General features: G+C 41.6%; 2 protein-coding genes across 2 annotated transcripts; both read right to left on the reverse strand.

The window, feature by feature from the left end:
• Positions 1 to 873: 873 nt before the first annotated feature.
• On the reverse strand, positions 874 to 5,085 carry PSTK (phosphoseryl-tRNA kinase). The gene is made up of 6 exons (XM_041461046.1): positions 4,813 to 5,085; positions 4,376 to 4,634; positions 3,456 to 3,654; positions 2,957 to 3,032; positions 2,736 to 2,829; positions 874 to 2,096 (listed from the first exon to the last, which is right to left on the reverse strand). Exons 1-6 carry the CDS (start codon positions 5,083 to 5,085, stop codon positions 1,909 to 1,911), a joined length of 1,089 nt encoding a protein of 362 aa, XP_041316980.1. The 3' UTR covers positions 874 to 1,908.
• A 1,900-nt stretch (positions 5,086 to 6,985) lies between these two features.
• LOC121350242 (disintegrin and metalloproteinase domain-containing protein 9-like) lies at positions 6,986 to 21,607 on the reverse strand. Its single transcript, XM_041461414.1, has 22 exons — positions 21,538 to 21,607; positions 19,783 to 19,880; positions 18,846 to 18,922; positions 18,108 to 18,186; positions 17,220 to 17,296; positions 16,197 to 16,413; positions 15,753 to 15,818; positions 15,603 to 15,674; positions 15,091 to 15,263; positions 14,560 to 14,644; positions 13,364 to 13,485; positions 12,345 to 12,516; positions 11,503 to 11,592; positions 11,086 to 11,281; positions 10,868 to 10,973; positions 10,501 to 10,675; positions 10,006 to 10,086; positions 9,115 to 9,220; positions 8,306 to 8,438; positions 7,860 to 7,923; positions 7,470 to 7,522; positions 6,986 to 7,064 (listed from the first exon to the last, which is right to left on the reverse strand). Exons 1-22 carry the CDS (start codon positions 21,605 to 21,607, stop codon positions 6,986 to 6,988), a joined length of 2,391 nt encoding a protein of 796 aa, XP_041317348.1.
• Positions 21,608 to 21,955: the final 348 nt, after the last annotated feature.

A 21,955-nucleotide genomic window follows, 5' to 3' on the forward strand; every position in this document is an offset into this window, starting at 1 on the left:
TTGGGAGGGGATCCCATTGTGGGGAATGTGTGTTCTTAATAACAGAACTCTGTGGGAAAAAATCTGTCCCCAAGCCTTGCAAACCGAGTTTGGAAGGATTTTCCTGTTGCTGCCTGGACACCGTTGGTTCTGCTCTGGAGTGACTAAGGGAAAGATTAGCTGGGACATCTCTGAACGGCTGAGGAATGAAAAAACTCTTTTCCCTGTTTCCTTGGGCAAACTCCTCCTTGCAGGGGGGTTCTTGGGCAGCAGCAGCAGCAGCTCTGCCCCAGAGCCCTGGGGTGGATCCCTTTGTCCTTCCCAGGACTGGGATTGCTCGTGTTCCATCATCACACTGTGTTCAGTTGTGCCAAACACTGCCCTGACATCATTGTCCCCTTCTGTCAGCTGAGGAGCTTTGGAAGGTGCATTTTCCTATTTTTCATTATTTATGCATACTATTGACTATAATTTAAAGTGCAGAACTGGTACTGGCAAATTCTTTCCAAATGTTATCCCTTGCACAAGCAGGCCTTACCCAGAGTCAGTGAGGGAGACTTGGCCAGGATTCTGGGACTGAGCCCTTTGTTAAAAGAACTTTTCATGTTGTCCTGGGTTGTCCTCCGTGTGCTACACTGCACTCACTTGTTTTGGTGTTTTGGTTTTTTTTTAACCCAAATCCTCACGTTGTAATGGGTGATTGGCATTATAACTGAGTCCTCCATTGCTACACTGCACTCACTCGTTTTGGTGTTTTGTTTTTTTTTAACCCAAATCCTCACGTTGTAATGGGTGATTGGTATTATAACTGTTACTAATGGAGGTTTAGGAAGGAGATGGAATTTTTCCATAGCTCAGTTTTGTTAAATTCTGTATCTGCAAAACATGAACTTCGTGGGGGTTTTGTTTTTATTGTCACAACTTATTTTATAACTTTGTGGACATTTATAACACGCACTATTTATTGCAATCTTAATACACATTTACTGTTTTGAGACTGAATATTCCAATGGGCATTTGGATATTTGGACATCTTCATTATCTCAGTTAATATTCAACTGTGAAGGAGGCAATAGGAAAAACAGTTGTTTTTTCACAGACACATGTTTAGATGAAGAGGATTTAGACATAAAATGTTGATTGGCTTTTTAATATAAAATCAGTTCTGGGACACTTTCCAGCAGTGTTTTCCAGCCAAATAATCTGTTACTGTTTGTTTTGTTCCAGAATGTTTTGGGGGTTTGCTTTTTGTTTCTTTTTGACAAAGGGAATGTAATTTAGAAGTCTTCACTGGCAAGTTTTCTACTAATTTTAAACTTCCTTGAAAATCTACAGCAAATGATGTTCTGCTGCAGGGAATCTCTCTCCTGCTAAAGCATTTTTCATTGAGCAGTCTTTGTATATGTGCTTCTAAGTACCTACTTTGTTAATAATATGTATTTCAGTGTAAAGAGCAGATTTTATGCAAAAATGAAACCTGTTAGAGTTGTAAAATAAATTTTAATGTTAGTGAGCGTTTCTGAGACGACAAGGTTAATTCTGAAATAACTCTTATCTCGTGTAGTTCATGTTGTGAAGCTTTGCTTTTGTAAGATATGAATAAAATAACACTTTCTAATTAGGTCCCATGTCAATTCTTAATTGCATATCCTTCCATGGGTGGAGCTGGTGATTTCCCAGGTGCTCCTCCTGGGTTAACTTTCTGATTCTGTGAAATTTAAATCTCAGGATGGTTTGCTCTTGGCTTGATCTCCGCAGCCAAGAACAGCTTGGTTAGACTTGATCAAACTGTTTCTCTTCCATCTCATGGGGAGAGGAGGCACAGGGGCTCCAGGGAAGGGAGCTGCACCTCAGATCTCTCAGCAGCAGTGCTCTGAGTATGCATTTGAAACACTAGGGACTCCTAAACACCCAACATTCTCTATGTCATTATTTTAAAATATATTTATTTATCACACTGGTTGCCTCATGTTGGAATGAAGAAATAACACCTGTAGCAGGGTCAGAATATTGAGTTTTCAAAGTATTTCCTTGCCTCAAGTCATCCAAAAATTCTCCTTTCAGTTTGTTGAGTTCTTCTGCCAGGCTCTTCATCTCACTTGGGAGAAGGTTTTTACCTAAAAGAAAATTGAAGCTGAACTTTTAACTTCATGCTTACAGAAAAAAAACCCCACAGAACCACAGAATATCCTGAGCTGGAAGGGACCCACAGGACCATCCAGTGCAGCTCCTGTCCCTGCAGAGGCATCCCAACAATCCCAGCACTGTCCAAACTCCTGGAGCTCTGGCAGCCTCAGGGCCGTGCCCATTCCCAGCACCCTCTGGGGAAGAACCTTTCCCTAAATCCAACCTAAACCCCCCTGGCACAGCTCCAGCCATTCCTCCTGTCCCTGGTCACAGAGAGAAGCCTGAACAGAAGCACAGGGCTGAGCTTTTCAGTTAAGGACACTGAGCTGCTCCTCATACAAATCTGCCCCTGTCCTTACTGACAGTGTCCCAAAACAGTATTAAACTCCTCTAAAATGCTGCTCTGTACTAAATGGCTTTATTAAAGCTGTACTTAATACAGTTAACAAATATGATTCTGGTTTTTAAATCTACAAACTTCTACAAACAACACTGAGCAGAGCTGTGAAGGTGTTGCCTCGGGCACACTGCTGGGATAGGATTCCTGGACAGTTTACCCCAAGGGAATTGCAGGGGCTGTTTCCCATTGCCAGCTGGCAGCTGGGATGGGTGGCATGGGCAGAAGGTACCTTTGGCATCCTGCATGGCCTCAGAGATGATCCTCCTGCACGCCTGGTCAGCCTGATGGACAGCGCTGGCTGCACAGATGGCTCGAGCTGCCTCCTGGCCAGGGCCACCAGGAAGGAAGAAAACAAGCAGACACTTTGAATTTACTTGACTTTTGAAGTGCCATGTGAGAACAACACACCAGCAGCAGCCAGAGCTGTGCCCTGAAGCCCAGCAGTGCTACCTTCTGCTCCGTGTCCTCCTCGTTTGGCCTCTCTGGATTTGCCAAAGCAGTGGCCAGCAAGTTCATGATCTGCTCACTAAGAAAACAGAGTAAACCATGGCAATCAAACACTTCTTTTCTTTTCTAATGATGCCACAGGAAAAAAAAAAAAAAAAAAAAAAAAAAAAAAAGAAGCAAGATTTCAGTTAATTTTTGAAGGTAATCGGTGAAATAATCTGAAATTAAAAACAATTACAACTCAAATTATTACAACTCAACCTTAGCATTTCAGACAACTTGCACAGATTTTCAGTGACAGGGTAGGAATGCTGTGAGTTTTGAGGTTAACCCTGCAGAGGATGGTGGCTGTGAGCTCCCAACAAGCCTGGAATCTGTGTAACTGCCTGGCTTCCAAAAATCACCACTGGCAGTACTTTTTACACACTGTGCAGATACAATAAGAAGCTTCTACCTCTGAAAATAGCACTTAGGGAAAACCATAGGATCAACAGAAACATACTCATCCTCTGAGATGCAATCAGAACTGCTCAGAATGAGGCTGTGCTGCTCCCAGGTGTTTTTCCTGGGATCTGGCATTTCTATTTTCCTTGCCATTAACTGTATGGTCTGCTCAGGCACAGGATCACTTCTGAGGCGATTCCTCTGCAGGCAGCATTCCACTGGACACTCTAAAAACAACTGGCAGAAGCCCAAGGAATCTAAAAAGAACAGAACCAGGGAATTTTATCTTTAAACAGTTCAAGTAACAGTTTCTGAGAGCAGCATGCAGGGGAAAGGCTCTACATGAATGAGGAGCTTCTGCTCTGCTTCTGAGCCTGCATGAACACAAATCTGGACAGGGAACAGAATTTTACCTCAAGACTGCACAAGAAATGTCTGAGATCAACACACAAAACCATGGAATGGCTTGGACTGGGAGGGACCTTAAAGATAATTTCATTCCTCCCCTGCCATGGCAGGGACACCTCCCACTGTCCCAGGTGCTCCCAGCCCTGTCCAGCCTGGCCTTGGGCACTGCCAGGGATCCAGGGGCAGCCACAGCTGCTCTGGGCACCCTGTGCCAGGGCCTCCTCACCTTCCCAGAGTGCAATTCCTAATTCCCAATATCCTGTCCATCCCTGCCCTCTGGCAGTGGGAAGCCATTTCCCCTGCCCTGTCATTCCACGCCCTTGTCCAAAGTCCCTCTCCAGCTCTCTTGGAGCCTCCTTATGCACTGGAAGGTGCTTCGAGGCTGCTCTAGGAAGGGGTTTACACCATCTACCAATTTATAATAAGGCAGTAACAAAGCTACATTGATTGCTACTCCATTACAGGTACCCAGCAATCAGAATACCCCACGCTCCGGGAGAGCACTCGAAAGAAGGCACCTGGAGCTGAATTTCCTACAAACATCCTCATGCCGGAGATCAGAATAATTACATTTGCGGGCCAGCTGGTACAGCTCGTAGCGCATGCTCTGGTAATAGAAGTTGTCATCCAGCAGGAGGACGAGCGGCCGGGAGGCGGCTCCGGCGTCGCCCTCCGCGGCGGGCAGCAGCCGCTCCCGGCGGAGCCAGCCCAGGAAGCGCCGCCAGCCCGGCTGCGCGGGCCCGGGCAGCGCCGCCCCGGTGAGGAGCGCCCGCAGGAACCCCTCCAGGCACTGCAGCAGCTCGCGGCGGCTCTGCTTCCAGCCGGGCAGCTGTGGAGAGAGGAAGGCGAGCGATCAGGCCCCGCATCGCCGCCGCTGAGCGCTCCGGGCCCGGGCCCGCCGTGAGAGGACCGGGCCCGGCCGCGTCCCGTTGCCCGGCAACCGCGGTCGCACGCAGTGACGTAACACCGGCGCGCCCGCCCCGGCCAATGAGCGCAGCCGCACTGACCAATGGGGATGGCTCGTGCGGGCCCGCCCCCGGCGCGCGCGGGCGGAAGGCCTCGGGCGGGATGAGCTCATCGTAGGCGAGCAGCGCGCAGGCCCAGCCCGGCCGCTGCGGCAGCCGGCGGCTCAGGGCGCGGCCCAGCGTGGACTTGCCGGCGGCGGGCAGCCCGCACAGCAGGCACAGCCCCACCCGGGCGCCGCCGCCGCTCCCCCGGTGCTGCTGCTGTTCCGCCGCCAGCGCTGCCGATCCCGCCGTTTCCGCCGGCGCTGTGCGCATGCGCCGGGCCAGCGCGCCGAGGCGCCCCCTGGCGGGTTCGGTGCAAACGACAGAGGCAGGAGCGGCCCCTTGGACCCGGTTCGGGTTTGACCCGGTTCTGGTTCGAGCCATCTTTGACCCGGTTCGGTGGGACCCGGTTCTGCTTTGAGCCATCTTTGGCCCGGTTCGGGTTTGACCCGGTTCGGTGGGACCCGGTTCGGGTTAGACCCGGTTCTGGTTCGAGCCATCTTTGACCCGGTTCGGTGGGACCCGGTTCTGCTTTGAGCCATCTTTGGCCCGGTTCGGGTTTGACCCGGTTCGGTGGGACCCGGTTCGGTTGGACCCGGTTCGGGTTAGAGCCATCTTTGACCCGGTTTGGGTTAGACCCGGTTCTGGTTTGACCCATTTCTTAGCCGTTTGTGATTTTACCCATTTTTTACCTAATTCTGCTTTTACCCATTTTTTACCCAATTCTAGTTTTACCTATTTTTTACCCAATTCTGCTTTTACCCATTTTTTACCCAGTTTTGCTTTTACCCATTTTTTACCCAGTTCTGCTATCACTATAAGCACAAGAATTCTCTTTATTCCCCCCTGGAGCATCAAAGGCTGAGCCATCCCCCCGTGCCCCACGGTGCCTTTTGTGGTGATCACAAAACAAAGATACAAACAAGCGTGCTGCCCCTGAGGATTTATTTAAATTGTAATGTAATAAATAAATAAAATCAGTGTCATACTATAGTTGAGGTCTAAATGACAGGGATATTTAATAATATCAGTTTGAGATTCTGAGGGATCAAGGAAGAGGACACTTTGGAAGACACAGACTTTTTGCCAGCAATCTCTTTTGGGTTCTTTTTTCCAGCTTTTCCGTGATGTGGCCATCTGAGGGGTTGGAAATACTCTCTCAGTGAGGCAATCCTGTCATTTATTCACTCTTTTTCCCAGTCTGTACTCTGAAATTAGCACTGAGGTGTGCTGCAGCCCCAGGGCCAGGTGGATGCACACACACAGCTCTGCTCTTGGCTCTCTGCCCTGCAGCTGCTGCTCCCTTCTGCTGCAGACTTTCCCTGGATTTCTTGGATCCATTTGATGAAAGCCTATTTGGAAAATTATGTCACTCCATACATCCTCTCTGAAATCAGTGCTGGTTTCTAACTGTCCCATTTAGAATGACAAAAGTTAAATCTGTTGCTTTTGTGGTGGGATCAGTTTCTAGGAAAAATGCCCAGCTACAACACCCAGAAAACCCTGAACCACTGTGGAGCTGTGGAGGTATCTCCCAACATCCCATAATTTCTGTCACAGAGATGGATGGGTTCTTTCAGACTCAGGACATGACCTGCAGGGTTTCTGGTGTCCCCAGGCGAGGTTACTTTTATAAACCACCTGAAATGGCAGCTGACCTGGCTGGCTGTGAGAGGTGGGCTCTGTGCCCAGCTCTGGGGGGCTGATGGCAGGCAGGTGGCAGGGCAGGGCACAGGGACTGTCCCCAAACCTGGCTCTGCAGGCCCTCGGAGCTGCTGGCAGTGTCCTGAGCAGAGGAGAGCCCAGGAGGCGAAGCGCAGATCTCCCATCTCTGAATTTTGTCTGTGAAGAGCAGAGTTCACTGCTCTGTGGCCTGAGAGGGAGCAGCAGCGTGGAGAGTCCTGTTCCCTGACACTCTCCCAGGTTCCCTCCTGGGCACGGGGAGCTCCAGGGTCTCATTTGTAAAAGCTGAGGTAGAGGAGGCACAAACACAGCAGCAGCAAGGAGCTGAACTCTGGGGTGTCACCAACCTGTGCTTGGGCACCCAGGTCTTCCAGGAGCTTCCCAAAGGCATTTTGGCTGCACAAGGAGAGCACTGGAGCATTGAAATCCTTTCATTTGTTTTCCAGACCACTTTTTTGTCAGAATTGGTTGAGGGTTCCCAAGAAACATCTCAGACAACTGGTCTAGGTGGGACTGGGGGTCGTTGGGGTCCTGAGGAAACTGCAGGAAGCTGGGTTTGGACTGGCTGCCTGAAGTGTGGAAAACACATTGGGTTTAGTGTTTCATGGCTTGAGACACCTGACATTTCTAAACTGGTTCTTTACAATTTTTAAACAGTTTCCAGCATTTTCACCTAATTCTCTCTGCCCCTTCCTCTCCCTTGCAGCATTTACCTGTGCTTATGCCAACATTTTTCCTTCAAGCCTTTAATCTATGATTGATGCTGCATGACAAATCTATTAATTAAATCTAATCAATCTATTAATTACTGTAAATTTAGTTTATATATTAATTAAATCCAATCTAATCTTTAATCTATTTCATGATGCTGCATGAAAAATCCCCCTAAGCAGGACACAGGACATCAATAACTTCACTTACAGCAACATAAACATAGGGAAGATGAAGTGAAGAAGATTTTAAACACTACAAACCTTGTACCAGGGAAATGCAATGTGGTAAAAATATTGTGGCTTGATGCAGCAGGCTGGAAAAAACATTGCAGAAAATCAGGTTAGCAGAAAACACAAAGTGTAGATAATTCTTTAGTATTAAGCTAATGTCATTTTAGAACTGCCTCTCATTTGCTGGGGCTTTCTTCATATTCTCTTGCACTATTTTGTTTTGATAATTTTTATTCAGTTGTATCAGAGCTAGACCCACAGCCTGGCTAAGCAGCATCTCCAGTGTTTGGCCTAAGAAATAACAGAGGTGGTTTCAATGTATCAGAAAGTCACAAAGTCATGATTAGCTGCGCTGGAGAGAAGGCACCGTGCAGTCTGGATTGCCCAGCAGGAAATAATCCAAGTCCCCATCTATTTTACCTGATTATTTCCTGTTTCATGACTTGCTCTGTTGCCTTGCTTTGGTTCCTGCCCACTGTTATCCCTGAAACAGAAACCACATCATCAGGAATCCTTCAGGGATGCAGCATTTTCCAAGGACACAGCTCCAGCTCAGAGGTCTGGACCCTGCTTTGAGTCCATCCTGTTCTGGACTTGACAGGAAATTTCAATATGCTCTGCCCCTGTGTCCATACAATAAAATTATCAACAAAAATTATCAACAAAGTGCAATGGATTTGGGAAAAAATGCTTGAGAACAGACAACTGGAGTGTCTGGATTGCACTTCCAAGGAGCAGGGGAGGGCTGTCAACTCCCCACTGCTGCTGTTAGCAGGGCAGTCCTGTACTTCAGGAGGGGTGGAATATTTTGTGTAGGTAAAGCCTCACTGCTATAGCTGGAATAGCACCTGTAAGAAAGGAAATACCTGTGCTGTCCTCTGCTTTTCCTGCAAAGTTTTCTCCTTATTGCATCACGTTTAAATACTGCTACTGCAGTGAGGATGGCTACAGGCAGCACCAGGAAGAAGAAAATCAGCAGCCCATCCCGAAGTGATGTGTCTAGGGAAAAAGAATTGAAAAAATGGAATTTAGAACTTTTTTTTGTGTTTTAAAAAGTACAATCTTCAAATTTTTTTGCAGAATAGAATTAACTTCACTGAAATTTATAATATGTTGCAAGCAGAAAAGTAGGATTTGGCCTTATGGTATTACAAGTTCTTTCTGCCTTACCCACCCTATGTATATGCAGCATTTTTTCTTTTCCATAAAATGTTTTCAATAATTCTGAAGCAGACAAATTCATTTTGTATTTGCTTACCACAAGTGCTCTGCATGTTTGCTTTGCCTTCCTAAACTTTTAATAAATAAAAAACATTTTTGTCTTTCCCAAAGTACAAATTTAGTAAAATCCAATAAAGTTCTGCAGAAAGTAACACAGATTTTCCTCAGAAAACTATGGGTTATGAACTTTGCTTTTAAACAAAGAGATAGAGAACATTTTGTGTGTAAAGGCCAGTGAAATCTACTTCATTATCAAATAATAATGTTTGTTCTTCAAGTCAGTCCATGATTTATGTCTCATGCAATAGAAAAAAACATTAGTATGTTATTAGTAGATTATTTTTATGTTATTATTAGTAGATTATTTTCTCAGCCCCTGGGGCATGAGAAAATAATGAGAATTATTTTCATGAGAATTAAATCATGAGAATGAGGGCCAGTTTCAGTGTCCTACCTGTGTGAGCTGGGCCACTGTCCACACTGCCACCGTAGCCAGACTGGTTACAGAACGGAGGGGCCCATCCCGGATTGCAGTGGCAGTTCCCGTTGTTGTTACACACCTACAGCCCAAACAAGAGGGAGCTGTGAGTCAGGCAGGGACAATTCCCGTTGTTGTTACACACCTACAGCCCAAACAAGAGGGAGCTGTGAGTCAGGCAGGGACAATTCCCGTTGTTGTTACACACCTACAGCCCAAACAAGAGGGAGCTGTGAGTCAGGCAGGGACAGCTCCCAGTGTTGTCACACCCCTACACAAACACAGGGATTAGTCAGACAACACCTCCCTGAGAGTGGCCACTCAAACCTTCGGCATGGATTTGGAGCTCCATGCATGGAATTGCAGGTGGAAACAAGAAATGCTGCATAGTATTGTATAGAAATACATGAAATATTAACTGGGAATAAGCTCTGCCCCTCCATAACACCCCAAACCACTGAGGGATTCTGATACCCCGTGGTAGTTCTCTCTAAGTTAACATTTGTGTTATTTGCCTGCAATTAATCACAGTGCAGAAACCTTCTTAGTTTTACAACCTTTGGACTCCATTTTGGTTTTTCACAGAGACATATCTAAATAAGGAATTACCAGACTGCCATCCTCAAAGGAATATTTTCCTTTTACAGTTCACCAGCTCAGTAATATTAAAAAAATTCCCTTGGGAAATTCAGACAAAATGCCTCTCAAAGTTAGCGCTGAGGGGTTTGCAACATGAATTACAGGTAAAATAAGTGGATTTAACTTTTAATACAGATCAGGAAAAAGCAAAGCCACCTGCTTGGTTCTTGCTTAAATGCAGGGAATTTGCAGAGTCTGGAAACAGGACACAAAGCACCATCTACTCACCCCATTATTATTACACTTCTGCTTTACATCACAGCTGTAGCCCAGGTATCTTGCATCAAGACATTCAAAACCTAAACAGGCCTGCAACAAGTAATTAGTGCCTTGCAAAAAAAAAACTTTAAAAAATCCCATCCTTTTATAAATATACTACATAAGTGTATATGCTTACAAGTTTGCAGCTTTCACTTACATGTTAAGAAAAAGGACTGATACAACAGTCAGTATTTCAGAATTTTGTAACTTTGTCTCAGGTTTGCTAAACTCCGTGGATGCACTTTGATTGAGTAATTTGAATAATAGTAATTTGGAGTAATTTGAATGACTGATAATGTAGCACCACAGTTTTTGAAGAGCTATTTAATTGTTTGCATGAATTAATCTCAAAAGATTTTTACTGTGTTATGGCATTGGAACAAGAGAGCCAGGGAATGTTTTTAGAAGTTCAGAACTTTCCACGTGGAATATATTCTGTCAGGCTGCCGTGTTTCCTCTTACCTTGTTCTCTCCACAGGCTGTGCCATCATGAACTTGGGCAGGATCAGGGATATCTGATCCCAGGTCAAAGTCAGAGGACCAGCACAGAACCCCAGATGCATTATTGACAACGCTCCAGGCTGGGAGGTTCTGAAGACTGACAGATGTGCACTGCAGCTTCCCACACAGACTGTGCCTGTTTGGAATAAAGGATACTCAGGGACAAGGTGAACAGATAAAAATCAGGATCAGTGTGATCCATTCCAACTTTTCAGCTTGCATTAAAATAAATATGATTTTAAATCTCTCACTTTAAGGCTTTGTAACAAATATATATATTTTTTACATTGAAGATTTTAGGGTTAGCTTTTATTTGGTGGTGACTTACTGGACAGGGCATTTCTTGTACACTCCACCTTTCATCCCACAGTTTCCAAACCTATCTCCTTTAATATTTGCTTTTTCAAAGCATATATCAGGTGCTTTCCGTGCTCCTGTACAAAAAAATAGTGAATCTCAGTAAAGTGTCTGAAAAATACCAGAAAGAAAAACTGGAAATGTCTATCAGGAGCCTACAAATGGGTTAACATGAAATGCCAGCCACACCTTTGCCGTAGATAGATTCACACTGTGAATCAAAGCTCTGGCACACTCCATAGTAGCAGTAAGCCTTGCTGTTGCTGCATGGGTGACCATTCATGATGTAAACATCATCTGGGCAGTAGGCAGTGCTTCCATTGCAGTACTCAGGGAGATCACACACATCTTGTTTTGCTCTGCACTCTGCTCCTGCCACTTTAAACTAGGACCAGAGGGGGAGAACACTTTTAGTGTTGCAACAGAGGAAGCTCTAGAGTGCAACAAAGACAACTGGGAACATTCATAAGACAAATTCTCTTCTTACATGCTCTCTTACTGGTGAATGTCGTTTGAAAATACGTCAAGAGGACTAGGATAGCTCTTTTCAAACATTAAAAAATCTCAGTGAATAGTAACAATTTAGTGTAACAAAGCATTACCCACCTTGCAGTTTTTGCAGCACAGTCCTTGAGCACATTGTGAGCCAGGTGTGAGTTTGCAGGTGGCAGCATCACAGCAGGGGTTGGAGCATTCCTGAGAACATTGAAAGGGAATAATGTTTCATTTATACAGCCAGGAAAGTACTCACCAGTCCACGTGGAGGGACAAGCCAAAGTTTAAATGACTGTGTCAGAGTCTCCCCTTCTCCTGCTGTAAAAGAACCAGCAGACACTGTTGCTGTGTTTCATTTGTACAAGTCAGCAGAAAAACACCTGTTTTGTGGCGCAGGGATGCCAGTGGAACCAGGGCTTGCTGGCAGCCTTGTGGTTCACTGATGCCTTATTTGAGACACTTTTACCTTCTGAAGAATGAGCCAATACCTCCCATTCTTGGAGGGACATTTTGACAATGCAAATGTGACTCTTAAAAGTCATTTTGCGTAGGCAAAGTTGAAGGGTTGCAGTTAACAAACCTGTACATGTTCTGTAGATAAACAGTCTCTGTCATGGAACAGAAATATCCATGATGCTAAAACCAGCACAAAACCCAGTGGTGTCCCCACCCAAGAATTTCACTTCTTTCTCAGCAGTGCCCCAATTTTCTCTGAAGTCCAAGAGCCCTTAGCTGAGTCCACATCAAAATCAAAGCATGATTTTAAATTTTACTAATATTTATTTTTATATTGCTTGCAAAAAATGCAAAATTACACTGAAAACTCCTGAGATAATAATGCAATTAGGCCAGTATTATATACAATGATAATATAATATAATATAATATAATATAATATAATATAATATAATATAATATAAATAACAAGTATCCAGCTCAATTTCATGCATTACCTGTGGTTTGCCACAGTCACATTCTTCATTTTTATCGACCACATTATTACCACAGACAGGTTCTTTGTACACATTACTTGTTTTAGGAGGATTTCTAAGGCAGTTTCCTCCTCCATTTAGAATAAAGGCCTCAAAATCATCAGCGCTACAGGTGCTGAAATTCCTGGATCCACTGGAAAAGATAATATTGTATTATTAGAATATTATTTTGCTTACAGGAGAACATACAACTCAAGCTCTTAAAATACTGTTGTTCCATAATAAATATTGTATTTCATAATGCTAGGAGATCATGAAACAGTTTATTTTTATTTTACTTTGCATTAAAGTGCAGGGCTAGAAGTTTAAAATACTATATTATATGAATGCTTTTAGAGGCCAGAGGCCATCAGATTGTCTGTTCTGGTGTCCTGTATGAAACAGGCCTTAGAAATTCTATACTGAGTCTAAAAATGTTTGATTAAAAAATATTCTCAGGAAAATATTCATCTTAACTTGGAGTCCCTAAGAACTGAGGAATGCCCCTTCCTAGAGTAGTTTTGTCCAGTGTTACCCTGATTTATTAATACAACTAGGGATAAAATATTATGATCTTTTTCTCTTAAGGGGAAGCCAAAGAATAAATTACCTGAAGGAAACATAAGCCAAGAAGGTTTTTTTAAAATTAACTGTTAAATAATTTGTTGCATATTTGCACAAACCCAGTGAGTACATGTAAAGCATTCTCAACAGGGTGAAAAAACCCCAGCAACACATTATTATTAAAAAAAAAAATTAAGTCCAAATATGTTTTTAGGAATGTTATAAATAAAGAATGATTGGGTCAAAAAACAGACAAAATTTCATGTAAATTAAAATGATGTCAAATACTAAGTCACTTAATCCACCTCTGTGTTCAAATTTTTCAAACAACTCCCCGTCACTAAAGCTCTTCCAGATTCATAAGGGTTTTATAGCTTGTAAGGGACAGTCACTGCAAACAAAATAAATTATTAAATTGAAATAAGTGGAAATCTTACTTATCTGTGCTGTGCATGATATAGGATGCAGGACACCTCTTATCATCATGTTTCATTCCCAGATTGTGCCCCAGCTCATGTGCAACTACTGTGGCGTGCCGTAACATTTTGTCATGATTCAGCTGATAAAGAGAATCAAGTTTAAAAAGGTGAAACTATGGAAAACACTGTTTGTACCCAGTGATTTACTCCCATCACAAAACTCTCAGGGACTATGAAGGCAGAATGCCAAATTGTATTGCAAGGTGAAAGCAGCAAGGACTGAAAATTTGTCATTTTATTTTCAGGTAGGGCCAGATTCTGCCACTCCTTCCCTGAGGATCATATTCTGGATAATAAGTTGGCAGCTGGTCTAGATCACCATTGCAGGTTTTATTCTGTGTGATTCTATTCTATTCTAACACTTAGACACTTATTTCAGAGGAGTCTTCAACAACAAATGTACTGGTAAAGAACAGAGTCTGCTTCTGAGATTGTCCACAATGTTGTGGCATCCATACTTTAAGGACAGGAACCTCAGGAGTTACTGGTTCTGCCCCAAGGATGGAGATAAAAAAAAGTTTTGTACTAATTTTTAAAACAAATTTGCCTGTTTACAGTCCTATTGTGAGGAATTCCAGACACTTGAGACTGCAGTGCATTATGTTCACTTTCTATTTATTTAAAGAGTAAAAAACCCTACCATTATTTTGTTTGTAGCTGCATTCCCATCCCATCTGTGGTTATGAACTTCAATGGTATAAGGATGAGATTATGCAATATTGAGTTTGATGAATCACAAAAGATGACCAAAGGAATTTGTTGAAGATGAAATGAGCCAAATGGGCTGGAATTTGACAAAGAAATTGGGAAGTACTTTAAATTTAAAAAAAAAAAAAGGTGTAAAATATGCACAAGTCTTTACATAAGAAACTCCATGAAGGAAATGAGCCAACTCTACAACCAGGGTGATTTGGCCAAGTAGGTCAAGGACCAGTTTCTTCCATACCCAAATGATGATGTACTCACAGTGCTGATTGACCCTCCGAATTGAGAAGTACTTTAAATTAAAAAAAAAAAAAAAAAAGGTGTAAAATATGCACAAGTCTTTACATAAGAAACTCCATGAAGGAAATGAGCCAACTCTACAACCAGGGTGATTTGGCCAAGTAGGTCAAGGACCAGTTTCTTCCATACCCAAATGATGATGTACTCACAGTGCTGATTGACCCTCCCTGGACGTGTGAGCACACAGTACCCACAAAAGCCATTCCAATGGATCCACCAAAAGAGCTCCTCCCTCTGCAACGAGAGCAGTTTGGAGCTGGTGTTAGAGATGGGTTCAAAGTTCATGATTTCTGCTAAAAGACACTGACGAGTTGGAAAGAAATATTGCAAGGCAAAATTTGGTCTTCCTGAAGTCAAGAAGGAATTTATCACCACAGCAGGGTTTTACTCTAATTAATTATTAATATCTGAATAAGAGCTTGAAAATAATGATCAATCTGCTGTGTCAGTGCTCAATTACAGAAAGGCTAAGGAGGGAAGGGACCTCTGGAGGTCACCCTGTCCCCAGAGCTGATTAACTCTTAAGAATCCATTATACTTTCTTGTCATTTTTCCAGGTTAAACCATTTTGGAAATGCAGAGGATTTTACTCCAGATATATTTTAATGAATATACAAGCCCCAAATCATATACATTAAGACTGGCAGCATGGCTGGTTTTCCCACTGAATGCAAACTTACATTATGAGGTGACCAACGTCATTTCTTGAGCGCTTCAGAAGATCCTTCTGCCTCCAAGAAACAAATCTACTCAGCACATCTCCAGCTGAGCCATCCATTACAGATATGTGGTTGGCATCTGTCCAAACCTCTAATCCAACCAAAACAATCTGGATGTTTAATGCTCTATACATCTGAAAAAAAAAAAAGATAATTAATCTCCTTCAGCTGTTCTGATGGAATTCTGAAAGATGACTTCATTACTACTGAGCAAACAATAAGCTGAACATAGTGACCAAGACATAATTTCAGTTTCTTTGAAACTCAATATATGATAATTGCAATTATAAGTGATGTATAAAATATTTATAAATTGTAAACTAAATAAAAATATTTAGAATATAAAATGAAGTATAACTGAAGACACTCTACTTTATGGAAGTACCTAAACATATCTTTTGGAAAGAAAGTTGCTCTTCTGAACACTGTCATAAAATAGAAGCTACTGACTCCAGGCAACTTTTCTGACCTACCCCATCAACATAATTAATCAGCTCCACTGTTTCCTTTTGCACTGCAGCAGGATCAGAATTCTTCAGCAAAAACTGTAAAATACCGTAACAATGTCAGAGGAGAAAAATTAGCAAAACAATCAAATGTATTTTGTTGGATGATATAATTACCCTGTTGTGATCCACAACCACAAATAATTCTACATAGCTTTTCTGAGGCAGGACAGCTCGCTTCTCCTGCAAATGAGAAAACACTGTAAATTAACATAATGAGTTTGCAATTTTGTAACGTGGCCTCAGTTTGTGTTAGATTACCCCACAAACACCTCTGTGTCAGTAATTCACAGCAGCTCAGACACTGGGATTGTGCATTTCATGCCCTGCCCACGGCTGTCCTGGCCAGACTCTGCTCTGTGAGCTGGGTGAGATCCCCATGCTGATCTTCTGTTCCAGGATTTCCTCTGCAGGGCTCCCACTAGCTTGGTGTCCATGGAAATGAAGGCCACAAGGAAATGTCCTGCCAGGCCAATCCCACCTGCAGGGATGCTGTGCCAGGGCAAGAGCCCTGGAGATGCCCTGGACTGCAGCTCAAGGGAGAAACAGAAATGTATTTACCCTGAGGAGCCTGTCCCTGCTGGAGGTACTGTTTGATGAAAATGTGTATTTCACAGACGGCTTCACAAACATCTCCTGCTCCAGGCTGCCATTCAGCACCCCACAGTGGAAGGGGATACCCTGCTCATCTTCCAGTTCATAAAGCACATGTTCAAATGTGCTGGATGTGTTGAGGGGCTCCATTCCATACCATCTGCCTCCAATGTAGAGAATTCCCCTAACAATCATAATAGAATGAAACATTATTTAATCATTTTTCCCTCGTGGTTATGACTAGATGAATGAATAACAGCTGGATACTTAGACACTATGTTGAAATAAATTATTTTAAATTATATTAATATGGAGGTGTTCAAATGCTCAATAAAAGACAAACCAGAACTTATTTAAAATACTCAACAAGTGTGAGCTTCTTGAATCAGTTAGAAAAGGAAGAAAAAAAAAAGAGAATGAAGCCAAAGTGTCAGTAAATGAGTGTGGATTGTGGGTACAGAGCTGATGCAAAGGGTCCCCTTCAGCCCTTATCTCTGTTCATTTAAAGCACTGCCAGGATATGTCCTGATTTATTGAGTGACATCTCTCTGTGAAGCTTCACCTGAAAGATACATGGGTGAATTTAATCCCATTTGTGATTTTCTTGTATTTGAAACACAAAAAAGATTCAAATTTGGACAAATTTTTTTTCATGGAAATGGTTTGTCTTTTGAAATATGCACATTCATAAGACGAAGTTATTTGCAGGAGTGTTTTAAGTTCAACAAAAGCTTCATCAAGGTAAGATTTTTTTTCTACAAAGGAATCTCTGGTCACAACATTCACATCAGGTACTCGAAGCCTCAGGTCATGCCCAGGTTCTGCCTACATTTATTACAATTTCTCTAATATTATATTTTTTTTTCTGTGAAGGAATTTTGGAAAAGGGGAAAAAAAGTGGGAGTTGAGGGAAACTATAAAACCTATAACGAGTTTCAGCTTCATCAAAAAGTGAAATATTTTAAAAAAAAAACCAAGAAGAGGAAATACCTGAGGCCATCACATGTGCTAAGAGCAAGTGTGGAGTCAGCAATTCCTTCAACAGTGCCATGATAATAACAGTGTGTCTGAAATGCAACAAACCCACACAATTAGTGACACAACAAGGTGGCTGCCTTCAACTGCAAACTTATTTTCTAACTAACCATATTATTTGCATGACATCAGGGCTGGCTCATAGAGATTTACAGAGCTCCCTACTTGGAAAGTAATCCTGACCTTCTTGGAGAAGAACATCCCTTGACATGAGTACCTAAAGTAGCCTTTGGTCCCTTGGTTCTAGAACACAGCCAGCTTTTTAGTTTAACCCATCACCATCTTTTATATTTTTATAAAATTTTTATAGTATTTTTATAAAATTATAAAAGATTTTTATATTTTTAATCTACATTGCTCATCCTGCTTAAGAACTGCTCTGAGGAGATCTTTTATGCACAAACCACCCAATTAAGCCTCACTGAGCTTACATGCAGTTTAAAGATGAAATTAAATTTAGAAGTATTTATAAGTATTATAAGTATTTATACCTTATTTGATATAGGATTTAAAGCTACATTTTTAAAAACTATTTAAAAACTACAGAGCTTTGAGGCTGCCATTTTACTTTAAATTGCACATTATGCAAAGGTGGCTCAAATTCAGGCTTGGCGTAATCTCCTGGCAAATCCTTTCACACCTTGGGGAACAGGGGTGCTGCACCCCACAAACAGCCCAGTCCCTCATGAACCTCATCTTTAGATCACTGTAACTGTTAAACAGAAATGCTCCACTGTGAAAACTCACAAAAGTCTTATTCCCAGCAAATTTATTTTTTCTTGGCTCCCCTGGTTTTTCAGAGAAAGTTCTGACACAAAGGGGAAATTTCATTATGTACAATACCTCATTTTTGGATGGTGTTGCCTGCAGTTTCCCATTTTCCCCATATGTGTACAGTTTAAAGTTGTCACTAAGAAGTTTTCTGGAAACAAAAATAAACTACTGCTCTTTCAATGGTCTACAACCAAGAAACAAGTCAAGAGTCCTGGTAAATGCTACATTCTGTTAGCAGCACACTCAATGCTAAATCATTATTAAAATCCAAGCACATGAAACAAAATACTTTAAAATTAGCTGGAATTTTTTGAAAATAAATTATTTTGAAACTTATTATTATTTATTTTAACTGAAATATCTATAGAGAGGAATCTAAGCAGACCCAGTTGCATAAGGACCTGGCCTATTGCAGGGTCAGGAATGAGGAATAAGAGAAACAGAAACATTTCTTAAAATACAACAGAGCTAAAACCCCTATGACCTGCTAATAAAAAGCTAATATTGAACTGAATTCTAATTTTTCCTAAGGATTTTCTGCAATGTTCTGTCTTGCACTGCTAATAAAATTAAAAACAAATAGAAATAAATTTCTTCAAAGCTAGAAAAACTATTATTCCCTTCTATTTGCAAGATATTACCATAACAGAGACACTATATTTAACAGTATTTAACAGAGCTGTTTTTTAATTGCTACAATCTGACATTTAAATGGTTTCTTCTGAATTTTTTCAGTATAAAAATTCTTCTCTGTATGTAACTAGCCCCAAAACAAGGCAATTCCTTTAGAACACTCTTATCACATACTTATTTTTCTTCAGCTTTAGGAGGTATGTTCCATTTCTGGTTTTAACTGAGTAAGAAAGATTGTCATCTGATTGCTCCTGAAAACAGAACAAAATATATCACTTAATTAGGTCATTTTTCCATTTGGTTTTGTTTATTCCATGTTTTGCTTGACAAGAGAGGCCCAACTACTGTATATGTTTTAAGTAAAAAACCACAAGATTCCTAACTCTCAGGTTTCCATATTTCAAACTCTCAGCAGCAATGTGAACATCCTCTCCTATGTAAAGTGTAAATTCTACACATCTATATTTTTATTTAGACAGGAGGGCACAGTCCATGAATGCAGCCTTTGCTAAGTACCACATCATGCTTTGTGACACTCCTTATGTAAATCAAATAAATGAGTCCCAGTCTTTTATCCCCTAATTGGTTTGCACAAGGATGACTAATGTTGTTTCATTAACAGTTACTTCAGCAAACGAACTCGGTATCTGGCACAAAGGTAAGTTACCTCAGAACTGAAGAATTAAGGCTCAGGTTTCTAACTCATCTCTTAACCTGTGCCACTCTGTGGGACCATTTTTATCCTTTGGGTGCTGAAATCCTCTGGTTATTATCCAAAGACTAGAACACGGGCAGCATGGATGTTAGCTCAAGTTCAACATCTAATCTGACTCAGAAGAAATGAAAAGATGCTTCATGTCCCTTCTCACTTCTGTCTTACAAGGTCATTAACAGGATTAGAAGTTTGGAAGGCACTCAGTACAATCACAGGCTTTTGTGGGAACAAATCTACTTGAAACTAGTTGGAAACACTAAGAATCAGAAGAGAGAGTGTGGGGCACATTTGATTACAAAAATCTCTACATACATCCATGGTGTGTGTGTGTAATGTGGAACAGTGTTTTGAAAAACAGCAACAATCAGAACAGAAGAAAATATCAGAATAACAAACCTCATGAGAAAATGGGGGATGCTTCTCTCTGCCTGTCAGACTTCGAGGAATGATTATTTCTAATGTAGAAAGTCTGGATGTGTGTTCAGAGTATACACCTGAAAATAAAGTTTGAGATTGCTAAAGAATCAGAAAGGATAAGGCATTATGCTGGCACCTGCACATGGTGATAGCCAAAATCCTACTCTGATCCAGCCAGAAATGGACAAAGAGTGAAACAGTTCAGGAATGATCAAACTGACTTTAAAAAAAGTTACTTCAGATTAAAGCTGGGGTCTTCTGAAGCACACAAAGAAAACCATCAAAGCATTTAAACAAAATCTTAATTCTCTCATATTCTGGATTATTAACTTTGTGACTTTATCATTTTTTCTTCCACGGCCAACACTTTTAACTTGATGTACCACAGAAAAGTGGTGCAGCTGGCCTTCTTTCTCCATTGTCCTGCATAAGGAATACTTTTAGTTGTCCCCTGGATACAATTTGTCACCCTCCCGTGTGGAAGAAAAGGTGGCTCCCCACGCTGCCTCCTGCCATTGCCTAATCTTGCATTTTGTTTGTCCTAGCAACAGTCAGATCTTTGCAAAAGGTTTGTAGCCTTTTACATGATATCAGAATTATCTCCAGAACAACATGCTAATGCAGGAAGCTAAAGATAAGAAGGCTGCCAAGTATCTGGTTTCAGGTAAATGGTTTTATAAAGAAAAAAACAATCTCCAGTGACTTTTTTAAAAATTGTGTGAAGTTGAATTAATCTTCCTTTTTCTTGTCTGCTCCTCAACTGGTTTGATCAGCAGAGACACAACCATTCGTTTTAAACAGACAATAACATGAGTTTTAACAATAGAAGTGGCTTCTTCCTTATTAAATTGTTCTTTTATAAGGAAACAAAGAGATTTCTTCACATTTATAGTAGTACAAAGTCACCCTCAGCTTCCCCATTCCTGTGAAAGGAATTCATAATTGCAAAAAAGTCACACAACCAGCCATTCAAAGTGAGGAGGGTTCTCCAGTGTAATGATGATCTCTACCTGTTAGATAGCATCAGGATTTTTAAAAGCTAGGTGCAGGTAGCATATATTTAACAGTACAGGCTGCAATTGCAATCAAAATGTGGAAGCTGATATTAGCAAACCGGTCTGCAAAGAATATCAGCAGTTGATGTTGTGATTTTGCTCTTAATCTTCAATAATTTTATTAACTAAATCACAAAACCCATTCTGTTTCATGAGTCAAGTGTATGTTGAACTAACCATGGAGGTGCTCTTTTAACAATTCAAATTTTGACACCAGAAAGCAGGAAACCATCTTTGATGCATGTCATAAAAATATCACTTTCTAAGAAACATTTCAGGTGTTACACTTAAATCTAAAATGTGAAGCCAAATGACATTTGGAGATGAGTTAATGAAAAATTTCAATGAAATTGTAGGAATGTCCCTTACATCAGCAAAGAATAAATGTTTTTCCACAGTCTCTACTGTTGATGAAGAGGACAGCAACTGCAGTTGTCACAACCAATGTCCTGCACAGAAAATGATGGATTTACATACCTACGACATCCAGGAGGAAAAAGCCCCACAAAGAGCTCAACTATAAAAAGTTTCAACGTGTAATCTCTTCCAAGATTCTCTCAGTGAGCAGGGCTGCACAGGGAGAGCTGTGGCTCAACACCAAAGGTGTACATCATTACAATCAGGGTCCAAGCAGACTTGGAGAAACTTTCTGAACGTGTAAAAAAAAAAGAAAGCTTACCTTTTATCCAAAAAGGGTTTCCAGTAAAAATTAGTCCAAAAGTGAACAAAAAGAAGCTGTGCATTAACATGACTTCCCAGAGAAACTACTCCAGCATCCGAGCTGGCTCTGGCTGCTCTGCAGGAACCAGAAGAACGAGAACCGTGTGCTCCAAAGGTAAACAACAGAAAAAGCTCTCTGATACTGCATCTCTGCTGAGGAAATGGGAAGTAAAATTTAATCCACTAGGCTTCTGAGAAAACTGGTCAGACAGCCTAATGCAAATAAAAAGCAGCACATTCTTAAATGCTGATTGGAGAGTCCCGTGTCAGGATCAAACTGGTTTATTCTAAAGGACTTTAATCCCTCGGAGAGATCATATGAGATTAGAAACATAAAATATTGCTACTGACAAATACAGTGTCTAGGATGTTTATCT

This window comes from Pyrgilauda ruficollis, unplaced genomic scaffold (assembly GCF_017590135.1).
Source record: "Pyrgilauda ruficollis isolate IOZ18807 unplaced genomic scaffold, ASM1759013v1 scaffold15, whole genome shotgun sequence".
Lineage (NCBI taxonomy): Eukaryota > Metazoa > Chordata > Aves > Passeriformes > Passeridae > Pyrgilauda > Pyrgilauda ruficollis.